This window comes from Diuraphis noxia, unplaced genomic scaffold (assembly GCF_037042655.1).
Source record: "Diuraphis noxia isolate RWA-SAM2 unplaced genomic scaffold, SU_Dnox_SAM2 contig0003, whole genome shotgun sequence".
Taxonomy (NCBI): Eukaryota; Metazoa; Arthropoda; class Insecta; order Hemiptera; family Aphididae; genus Diuraphis; species Diuraphis noxia.
The window spans coordinates 32,704,005-32,715,956 of record NW_028301713.1 but is presented as its reverse complement, the minus strand read 5'-3'; the positions used below and the strand labels follow the sequence as shown (position 1 = coordinate 32,715,956).

The window sequence follows — 11,952 nt, the reverse complement described above, 5'->3', positions numbered from 1 at the left end:
CGTGAGAACACACTGGCCGGCATTTATACTTTATAGTAGCTTGTTCAAAATCTGAATTTATAATTTGAAGATCTATTGATATATGTTGGGTATTTAATATTTTATTTTATAATACAGATTAATTGAGCTATCTTTATCGCCGCACCTCCTAATACACATGGGTTTTCTATCTACCTGACCTTCTATTTCTGTAGATTATATAACGGGACACTTTATTCCTCCGCATAATAATTTTCTGATCGGACCTTTTTTCTGAAAAAAATTATATCGGGTTTTTTTCCGGGATTCATACAAGGCATAGGAAAATATATATAACATTAAATTAAGAACATTATTATATTATACATATCAAATCAATGACTAATGATAGAACATAATAGACGATCGGAGTTGGTATAGGCCGCAGTGGGTGAATGTTTACTGATCGTATTTTCAACTACAAGGTGCAGGCAAGACATTAAGCAATGTAGGTACTCATTACCCGAAGATAATTGCACAAATAATTATTGAAATGAATAGTTAAGTATACCATAAAAACAATAAAAATGCGTAGTAATCTAGAGAAAAGCCAATTCACAACTTCAAGAAGTCCCATCGCTGGATGGACTCTTCGCCAAGTCATCCGTCCCTCTTATTTTGTTTTATTTTATTCTAATAATATTTCTATCCTAACAGCACTTATAATATTATTGTAAAATATTATATTTATAGATTGTATAATAAAAAAAATTGTATACAAAAAAAAGTAATCTAGAGCGTTGTGTGAATGCGTAAAAATCACAGAACCTATACCGAGTTCATTAAGCTATAATTAAATTCTACCGACAAGTTCAGATAGCATCTCTTATAGGATTAGGATTCTATACCGCAATTTTCTAACTTTGCGTAACACATTCACAACATAGGATTTAAGATGTGTTCTTCGCCAAAAGTTTAACGTAACGGTTGATCTAAAGAGACGATAAGAATTATTCTGAAGACAGATTTGAATTTGTCCTCAAAACTATTCAAGAATGACTTTGTCACATTTTAAATATCTTTTCCTAAATTCCTAAAAATGTTATAACAAAAAAAGTTACGAAAAATTGTTATATTTCAAGTTTTGTATATGCTTGGTTAAAAAAGTGAGAGTTGACTTCAAGTAGACTTGACACTTTGACAGTCTCCCACAAATTCAGAATTCTTATCACTTCACTACAACAATCTCTACGTTTATTGGTAAAATACGTTTAAAATGTTTGTCACGTGTATGTTAGACAAAGACAAAAAACCGCGGTATAAAATCTCACGATGCTACACGGTACACGGATATATTATTTAGTTGTATTTTTTTTTATACCTAATTAGATCAGTTTTAAAATGAGTTATGATCATCTTTATTTACGAAATATTATGTACGCAAAACCAGCTAAAAAGAAAAATTTAATTTTAGTAAATAACCCACACCCATCACAGATAAAATTCTTACCAAGTTTTATAATAGGTCGATTCATTCTAATTTTTAATCTAATTAAGCTAAACGTGATCTGCTATGTTACATTGTTACGCAGTATTAAGACGGAGACGACAAATGCCCTTGAGCAAACGTACGGTAGGCGCTCGTTGACATCCACAGGTTTCCAAAACAAAATCGAAATTTCACTAGGGTCCAAAAACTAGATTAATTGTTCCTAATTATTGTTATCTTCTTCGATGAAACAATTTCTATGCCATATTTATAACAATAACTAATGCCAAAACAAATACCTCATTGAATCCCAGTGGCCAGCATGTTGCATGTACATATTGTTTAATATTTAAAAATGATGGTATTAATGTATTACACTTTTATACAATTTATTGAGATAAAAGTAATTAAATAAAAGTAACATAATTGAGCTACATTGGAATAAAAATGTATCATGAATATCTTAATCCACACAGTGTGTGGCATACATAGATACATACAACTTACCATATATTGTGTAAAACTGTAAAATGAATCATATGAGAATGTGAATATCATAATATGGAGAAAATTATTCTGATAATCCATCAAACATAGAAATTTAATATTTTAAACACCAATTAAATTTAATTTTGATTAATATACAATTAAGATTTAAAAAAACTTATACAGTCAGTTAAGAATTTTAATTCTTCTTGACAGGGGCAAACGCAGGAATACGTTTTAAAAAATGAAATTAATTTTATTCTTGAGGGAAATTTGGAATAGGACATTAATTTTTAGTTTTTTAGATATTTTCACGAGTTATAATATTTTTCCCCCTGCGTTCACCATTGCCATTCAAAATTACTTTTCATGTGAACAAAGGTAAAACAACACCAATAAAACCAAATAGAATTATAAAAATAATAATTAAACAAGTTTATAAGTAGATATACCATAACAACATTAACCCTTTATCTGAACAAAAATAAAACAAATGAAGAATAACAATATAAACAAAGAATAAATTATAATATAAATTAGTCATCTGTTTAACAAATTTAAAATAAATAGTCAAAAATTGGTTAATAGCTTCTTTATCTTTGGTTTATTTTCAGAGTTTAAATTGAAGAAGTTTAACCATCAAGTTTACATTTATATAAACAGTTAAACACAATGTATCCATTTTAAATTTTAACGGTTTTTTTTTATCAAAATAGTATTAAAAAATATTTTATCATAATCATATTATATATAAATATATACATGAAAAATGACTAACGATTATACACCATACACAATATTTAACAAATTCATAATATATTCATAAATAATCTTTTTTTCTAATAGACAACAAATTTACATTAAAAATATTACATGTTTATGCTCAATTTACAATTAAAAATAATAATAATAGTAAACAAATCTAAAAATAACTATATACACTAAACAAATTAAAAATATCTAACTTCTACAAAAATATTTTATTGTTTTGTTTTAACAATTATACCAATATATATTTATATTTATGTAATATATAATATGTATAGTGTATACACAAAGAGGTCCTTAACTTTTGTTAAATGATAAATGGTAGTCAATTCCAATATTAACATCAAACAGGGGTAAATTTTAAACTAATTTATAGAATTATTAGGATGAAAAAAGTTTCAATAAACTTGGAAGTAAGCAATCAACTTAAGCCTCATTATTGTGAAACATTATCATTGGTTAAGCTGTTTCAGCATAATATTTTAAGTATTAATGAAAACTTACATTTATTCTATGAACGAATAAAATAATTTAAATAATTAAATCAATTTCTATTTTTGAAACATTAATTTTGTTTCCCCTGTAAAATATTATTTATTAACACCCTTTTTTTTTTCAACAAACAGTAAAATTCATAAATTGATGCCTATTTAAATAAAAATTATGGCAAATTCCAATGCTTAAAAATGGTTAACACATCTGAGTTCATTAAATAAACCAAACTATCTATATATTATCTTAAATCGAAATAACCATACAGGTAACATAATATTTTGAGAATTATATGTTTAAAAAAATAGACCATTTATTTATCATGACCAAATCCGGATAGTCGTACATTTTAACAATTAATAAAAAGAAAAAAAAAGAAAATTTAGAACAAACCCCATAAATTACCATACATATTTTTGGTTGACACTTTAAAGAGTTAGCCAACAATAATTGTGAAAGGAAACTTTTTTTAGTTTCAAACTTCACCAAGATGTATAAAATTATGTAACTGCATAGCTAATATTATAAAAAGTTCATGAATTTATTGAAAATATATAAAAAAAAATTACTGTGATGTCATATAATAGACAATTATGCACTAAAATATTCGTGTACATGGAATTGGCCACCCATTTAACTGCACAATTGACCCTTATACTAATTCTTGGATTTTAACAAAAATAAACCATTTTTAAAAATTATGTAATTCCAAACATAACCAAAAGATTAAAACATATTATATAAGTTAAAATGAGCTTACAAGATTTTTGAAAATATCACTTTAAGCATGCAATTTTGGTCATGACTGGTACTTTGTTTTTTTCTCTTAAATTTGAAGCTTCAAAAACTATTTCTATTCAGTCTTTGTTTGGCAATAAAGTTCTTTTAGCGCTTTTAACTCTTCAATTAGTGCTTTATTCTGATTCTCTAATACAGATACTCGGTTTTCTAAACATTTAATATATTCTTTCTTTTTTCTTCTACATTCTCTTGCTGCTTCTCTGTAAAATAATTTAAAATATAAATTAATTTAGCCATACAATTATATTAAACGAGAAAAGAAAAATTTATAGTCAATTTTTGTTTTTTAATGTTATTAGAAATATCACCTAACACTAGATTGTTAAAGTTACAGTATAATTTTCCGTGCCCTTATTAAACTGAAAAACATATCTAATTTTAATTTATATTAATCTCATGTGGATGCCAACCAAACATTTATTATATTTATAAAATACTTTACAGTTCGAGTTATTCGCAGAAATATTGATTTTTTTTTATTATTATTACATAATAAATATTAAAATTATGGCAACTATCCAATGATTGACCTATCTATTTACAATTACTATTTCATTTATTATTTGTGATTTTTTTATATGCGTATCATACTACCATTCGGAAAATGACAATAATAATAATAATAGTTGTACTGAATTCCTAAATAATGAAGTATAGTATTATAAAGAACTAGCAAAAATAAAATTTAGATGGAGCTTTTAAAATTTTATTGCTATTAGTTATATAAAAGCAATATAAAATAAGATTAAATGGTGTGTCCACTTGAGTAATCACCATACTTAAAAAGGAGTATTGGTGCTCATTTCACTCAACCAAGCAAATGAAATTTGATAGATCTCCTATGACTTCAAAAATTACAAATAGGTGAATTAGAATACACCTGGTAAAATTGTTAATATAAATTTCATTATAAAAAATTTAGCATATGCGAACAGTACCAAAAGTACTAATCAACAAATAATAATGTATATACATTATAAAATACTGTCCATGTGAAGACAAAAACATAGTGTGGTGTACTCTTAGCTTATAAAATGAATTACCTATTTTTTAATAGTCTCATTTCACGTTTTTTAACTTGATCTTCAGGTACCAAGGAACTTGTATTTAAAGTGGAACTCCCTCCTTGGGTAACTACTAAAAAATATTTATAATTCATATTTAAACAAAGCTAATTTAGACTATTATTATTGTAGTTAACAAATTTACCAGGTACAAAAAATTGTCCATCTTGACTTGCATACTGCAATATAGTACCGCCAGTGGAAGTTGCATTTGACATTGTTAATGTTGGCATATTATGCATTTCACCTTGGCTATTTATCTGAATTGCTGCAGGAACTGAAATATAAATAACAATTATTATAACATATGCCAGTAATTCAAAATTCTTTAGTAATTGTTTAAAGTCTACAATTTATTGTATCCACTTTATGTATGACAGTATTATTATAGTATATAGGGCTTAAATTAAAAGACAAATGATGGAAAGATGAAGGTATTTCCTTTAATTTTTAATGGAATCAATTCTGTTTCTTATTTTTGAGTTAAATTGTTTATATTTAATTATAGTTATTTTGTACATATTTACAATACAAATATATGAGAACTTGTGAAGACATTAGAATCATTAGATAATCATTATCATGTTGAGAATATTGTAATAGTAAGTAGTAATTAATACACACATGTGTTATTATCACAGGTAGATGTAACGATAAAATATTAATGAAAAATTGTAGAACATTTATCAAAGTACCTATTTAGTATTTACATATAGGCTATAGTAAAGTACAGAACCTATTATTAAAATATATTTAAGATGGGTAGATTGTTTGATAATCAACAGAATCGATATACTCTTTATAAGACCACTTATGAATAACCATGCATGTTATTTGTGTATTAAATATTACACAATATCGCAGAATGTGTTAAACAGTGATGCCAAACACGTATTTCAGATAGTTCAATAAAACTGCCTGCAAAAATAATATAGTATACTTCCTAATCTTGCTGCTATAATTATATTAAACACAGGAATGTCATTAAACTATGTATTATATAATTAGTTAAGCCTGTTTCTCAGCCATTTGAAGGGATGCTTGACCTAACATAACCTTTGAACTATTTGAATTACCAGTTTCAATTTCATTGGGTGCCACTGGTGTTAAGTATAGTAAGCTTCAAACTCAAAATAGAAATGAGGTTATGAATGTATAATATTTCAGGATTCTGTGTATTAAACATTATTAGTAAATATTTGTTAATAATTTCTTAACCTATCAATATAATGTCAATAATAATCATAGATAATAAAGAATATTTTCATGTTCGTTCCCATATGATAAGCATAAATGGCCTATCCATTCTTTAATATCTATGATAATAATTATGTTTAAAATGTAATAATCTCTTTTAAATATGATAACTGACAAGTGATAACATACACACAGCTGTAGCCTACTCAACATTAAAATGTTATAATGTCTGCTATTTTGTAATATGATCTAATGGAATGTTTTAAAAACAGGATATCACTCCACAAAAATAAAAATTATAAAATATTTTTTTAGTTATAATTAACTTCAACAAATTCACAGTGATATGGATTTTAATAACAGTATATAATTTAAATAGAAAAGTTGTATTGTCAACTAGCCACAAGGTGTTTATCAAATAATTGAATTGTTTGAAAAATATTTAGTGCCATAACACAAATGTGATTTATTACTTTGCCCACTATTTTTCAATGCATATGTTGTATACAACTGTAGCCTGCAGATTTATATTATAATTATTAACTACACTATAACATATTTATTGCTTATGACATTTTACACTAGTACAACAATAATAATTTATTCTCTTTTTCTGTGTTTACTTATAAGCACAAAAATTAAATATATTTCTAGAGGATGTTACCTATGTGTTTGTTGTCTCTGTCTTACAAACATAAGAATTTTAGCACAGCAATTTTTTGTTCAGTGTTCAATAGTGTGATGTTAGTTTTTATATTAGATCTATTATCAAACTTTTTACCTTTTCACTTAAGTGTCTGTGATTTTTAAATATTTTTCTTTTAAGCAAGATATGGGTATGTGAAAATCAAAAATTCCCAAAATATCTGCTTGAAAATAAAAATATTAAACACAAGCCGAAGCTTAAGCACAACCAATGTTTATAACAAAAAGTTTGACAGTAGGTAAATTTACTCAAATATCAAAATTAACAGCACATTAATGAAACTAGTGAACAAAAATTTGCTGTCATGTATAATTTATTAAGTTGTTATAAATTCATTAACTCACCAGATTGGTAATGAGCAGACAATGAATTTGAAGATAATTCGCTGTCAAGATTTGAATCGCAATCTGAACCAGATGATTCAACTTTTCCGCCTAAACGGAAAATGTAAGAGTAATTATTTAATATGTTTGGAAACATACAACACGCGGATAGATCAAACAACCTGCGATATCATTCAAGATCTTCCGATAAGACGGCCTTCTTGTTAAAGCATCGTGGCGTAATCTTTTGGGGCTATCCTCATTTGCCGATAAGCTCTCATCACTACCAGCTTCAACAACCTTGAAAAGTAATAAGAAACATAATTATATAATATTGAAATAAGGCTTAAAGATAATAAAATAATAAGCAACAATCGTGTATGAGCACGTTGATTTGCAACATTCCAATAGAAACAGTTATTATTGTTATTAATTGGACAATATAAAAATATACTACTACCTGAAGAGTTTGAATATTTCCTTGAGGGGTTTGTATAACTGAATTCGGCTTGCTTAACAATATAACATTGCCTTTGGTGAGCATGGTGCCTTGCGTTGCAGTCTGGATGACTGACTGTTGGTTCGCCTGAATGACTGAGTGCACCTGTCGACAGTTATTTACCGATGTGACAAATACAAACATACACCACTCATTAGGTAAACAACGCTGTTTGACGTTGATGACTTACCGATGTGACAACGATAGGATTGCCAGTACCCTGCGAGACGAGGGCGTCAACTGAACCGCCAGTCCCATTTTCTTCTACCATACCGTCCATAACACGATAGGATCGTCGTTACGTCCTACGCAAACGAATAAAACAACACTTGATCATGGAGTTGACAAATTGGTGAAGTCAAGGTGGCAGTGTAAAGGCCTACACAATCACGACAATTCAGGCACGATAGCCCGCGTGCGCGTAAGTGTATTCACAATAATAAGTATCACAATAATTAATAAGGTTGCGTCGTGAGGTGTCCGATTACCGGTGGTCACGATAAACGAAAAAAATTCATTCGGTTTGTTTACGATTCCGAATTCCCATGTCGCCGGACAGTCTCCGAGGATATCCGGCATAGGCTTCGTCCGTGTTCTACTAGGGTAGGGGTAAACAACAAAAATAAATAAAGCCTTCCCACAATAATAATAATAATAACAATAATATGACAACGGCGGTGATGGTGATAACGCGCACGGACGTTTGTAAAATTTCGCGGTCCGGTCGTCGTAATATTGTAATCTACGCCAGCCGTAGTGTCGCCAGACAGCCGCGGACGACGGACATCTCAAGCATAATATCATGTTGGGAATCAACATAAATGTCGTACGACTGTCGCGGGAGAGTACGATACGGCGGCAACGACGGAAGTGTTGGAGATTCGGGCCGGACGGAACCACAAACGACGAGTAACGATAACAATATCAATCAAACGGGCAAATCGTAATACGACCGGCGACAGTGAGCGTTAACGTTAACGATAAAATAATAATAACGACGCGGACGGACGTCGGACAGCGGAGTCGGTGGCGGCGGCGGCGGCGAGAGAGATAGGTACGGAGGAGACACACGGGAGTGATGACAACACAACAAGGTATATAGCGAGCGCGCGGCCCCGTAAGCCCGCCGCCGTTACTTACCAGCAGTCACAATGTTACGTCGTACGAGAGCTTGGTCCTGCGATCCGACTGGCCCGAGCGAGTGCTACGTAGCAGCCACGTCAAATGACGTCTGACGGCGGAGTGGGGTGCGGCGCGCACGGAATTCTGCGTCATCAAAACAGGAACACGGCGGCCGCGCTGAACTAACACCGCGCCTTCACCGCCGACGACCACTACCACAACCGAACACGCCGCCGCCACCTCCGTCACGATCGTCGTCGTCGTCGTCGTCCGTCACCGCCGCGCACGCCGCATACTCGAGCGTGTAGTAGTGTACGGGCGGGGGTTGTGGGAGGGAGGCGCTCGTCGTACACCGCCGCCAACAATCGACCCGTGGCACAGGCGCACCGCCGTCGCCGCCGGCCGCCCTCCTGCCGCCATACGATCTACGCCGCCGATGTTTTTTTTCGTTATGCCCTTCGAACGCTCGCGCGATTACTAATTTCATTTTTTTTTCATCTTCTCGGGCGCACTTCGACTAATAAAATATGATAATTATTGTGATCGTTTTGTTTTATCGAATTATTAATATTTAATTATCAACCATCAAACGCCGCCGCGCTTTTCGTACGAATGCGTCCAGCGGAACTTGGTAGGGGGAGTAAAGGCGTGTATAAATATAAATCAGTTACGGACATGATGTGATCGAGAGTATTTTTTTATTTTATTTTTTTGATAGTTCCCCGAAAGAAATCAATTTATCAGTTCCACGGCCGATACGACATGAAAGAGATTCATCCAAAAAAATAGTTTCCAACTAAATTGTCAGGTCTGGTCAGGCACGTTCACAACTCGCCTATGTTCACGCCGTTGACCAAATTATGTGATCATTGATCGATCAATAAATCCAGCGCGCACGTTGACAATACGCGATATTTGACAAATGCCTAAACTAAACTACATGACGTATACTATTATGTTTGTCATGGCGATGTATCGGCGAATGTTTGCGGTCGATTTCTGTTAGCCGACGACGATCGCAAGTCGCTGCTCGCGTATTGCCCACGCTAGCGTACGGAAATAGAAAAAAACGGCCGCGGCTTCAAAGTTTACACTTCGCTAGCAATAGGTCGTGTGGCCGGCGCGAGTCGAGAGTGGAGTGGGGTGAGGTGCCCATCACCCAAATGGGTGGTCGAGTGTCGGCGACGTAATAATTTATCGTTGTTGTTCGTATACTGTATTTTCAGGTTTCAAATGCTCAACGTTTGAATGTAATTCGAGTCACCGTTGCACGATTTCAATATTTTACATTTTAATTACTAATTATATTTTATAATGTATACACAACAACGACAATGTCAAAAACGTATAATAAATAATAATATGTACGCCGTACGTGGTTCGGTTACGCGAGCGTAACCGCGTTCATTAGACCCCCCCCCCCCACACACGCACAATATAACACTTCAAAATTCGTTTCGTTGCCGTACCGCTTTTACACACCATTATAATTATTTTACATTGACATATTATTATTACTGCTGTTAAAAACTTTTCATCATTTGAAAATGACGTTGTTATCCGAATATTATCATAGTTATTATTATTATCATATTATTAATAAAATATTATTATTGCTTATCTGTAATCCGGTAAACGCGTGCTGCACTCCTGTGCATAATATTACTTATTTACTTGTAATAGTTGTAACAGTGGCGGCGGCCAATGTGCATCATACTCGATTATAAATTATTATTAATAATTTTTTTACCATTATGATATTGAAGTTATCGAACGTATATAATATTATATTTATTATTTTCAATTCAGCTCATAAAATATAATATATATATATATTAATTATCGCTTCGTGGTGTGTGTGTGTGTCTTACAATAGGAAAATGTCTGTTTAAACGAAAATAATATCAATAATATCATATAATATCATATCTATATCAATGACAGACACGGTTATATTAGAACGCCGCCATCAGACATTTTTATGTGCGGTCGAACGACATTATTATGAATTTTTTACCGACTTAACGACGACATCGCGATCATGATATTGTTGCGCGGTCGATCGACGAAAAGGTTCACCATGTGCGGCGTATACTATAAACAGGGCCGGCCAAAGGTATTTTGACGCCCCGGGCAGTTTTTTGAAAGGCGCCCTTAATCAAAGGCTCCATAATACATTTAATACTTTTTATACTTACCTATACATATTTTGTTTAAAATTATAGTTATGGATAGGTGTAAAGGATTGCAAAACTTATTTGGATACAATTTATTGACTTATCGGCTGTAACACATACTTTTTTGGTTTTCCTGAGTTAATGAATATAATATATTATTTTTAATTATTTGTAATATAATAATAAAAACTGGAAAGTGGAGTAAAATCTATAAAATATATAACAGAATATTCTGTCATAGATCATTTAGTCATTTAGCTATATTATTGTCAATGTGAATAAATATTACGCTAAAATTTATAAAATATTCGCATATTATATGCGCCCGGGGCTACCGCCCGGTTCGCCCGTATCTTGGGCCGGCACTGACTATAAAAATAATAATATGTGAACATTGCAAGTACTTAAATTGGAACTGATGAAATTAAAGCTCAATAAACCGTGGAAAATCTTTTTCTCAAATAATTATTGATATTAATTACCTATGTTATCAATAAATTTATCTAGTCGGGAAAAGCAGAAAGCCACTGTGAGGAGGAGGGGGAAGGAAACAAGGAAACGGAAACGGTGGGTGACATTCTGACATTGCGGGTTTGATTGCGGCTACACAAATCGAAATATGCATAATATGACGACGACGAGCTGTTATTCCACTGCAGTCGTTTGACGGCGATAGTAAAATATTATTTTAGGTAATTATTTATTTTGTACCCATCGCGCATATAAGTTCGTTATTGCATAATATGTTATGATTATTGTGAACGAACGTTTTATACGTAATACCGGCGTTGATCTATCTTATGCATTTAAAGGATAACTAAAGTGCGAAATTCGCGATTTGATAAAATTAAACATGGCGATCCATCCTTT

At 31.6% G+C, this 11,952-nt stretch overlaps 1 protein-coding gene across 3 annotated transcripts; it reads right to left on the bottom strand.

Annotated features, from left to right (window-relative positions):
• Positions 1 to 2,029: 2,029 nt before the first annotated feature.
• Positions 2,030 to 9,137, bottom strand: CrebB (Cyclic-AMP response element binding protein B). 3 transcript variants are annotated; one of them, XM_015514881.2, is made up of 8 exons: positions 8,924 to 9,137; positions 7,974 to 8,088; positions 7,742 to 7,888; positions 7,467 to 7,584; positions 7,306 to 7,395; positions 5,204 to 5,335; positions 5,038 to 5,128; positions 2,030 to 4,194 (listed from the first exon to the last, which is right to left on the bottom strand). In XM_015514881.2, the coding sequence occupies exons 2-8, from the start codon at positions 8,061 to 8,063 to the stop codon at positions 4,047 to 4,049; spliced, it is 816 nt and encodes a 271-aa protein (XP_015370367.1). In that variant the 5' UTR covers positions 8,064 to 8,088; positions 8,924 to 9,137; the 3' UTR covers positions 2,030 to 4,046. The 3 variants fall into 3 exon arrangements, with proteins under 3 accessions (XP_015370367.1, XP_015370358.1, XP_015370343.1); XM_015514872.2 differs by having other exon boundaries at positions 5,038 to 5,131; positions 7,745 to 7,888; positions 8,924 to 9,123; XM_015514857.2 differs by having other exon boundaries at positions 5,038 to 5,131; positions 8,924 to 9,120.
• Positions 9,138 to 11,952: the final 2,815 nt, after the last annotated feature.

Excerpts from the sequence above, each read along its gene's own strand:
- CrebB (XM_015514857.2), bottom strand. The coding sequence starts at position 8,063 with ATGGACGGTATGGTAGAAGAAAATGGGACTGGCGGTTCAGTTGACGCC. Across the intron at positions 7,889-7,973 it reads ATCCTATCGTTGTCACATCG|GTGCACTCAGTCATTCAGGC; the intron begins GTAAGTCATCAA and ends AACTGTCGACAG. Across the intron at positions 7,585-7,741 it reads ATATTCAAACTCTTCAGGTA|GTTGTTGAAGCTGGTAGTGA; the intron begins GTAGTATATTTT and ends TTACTTTTCAAG.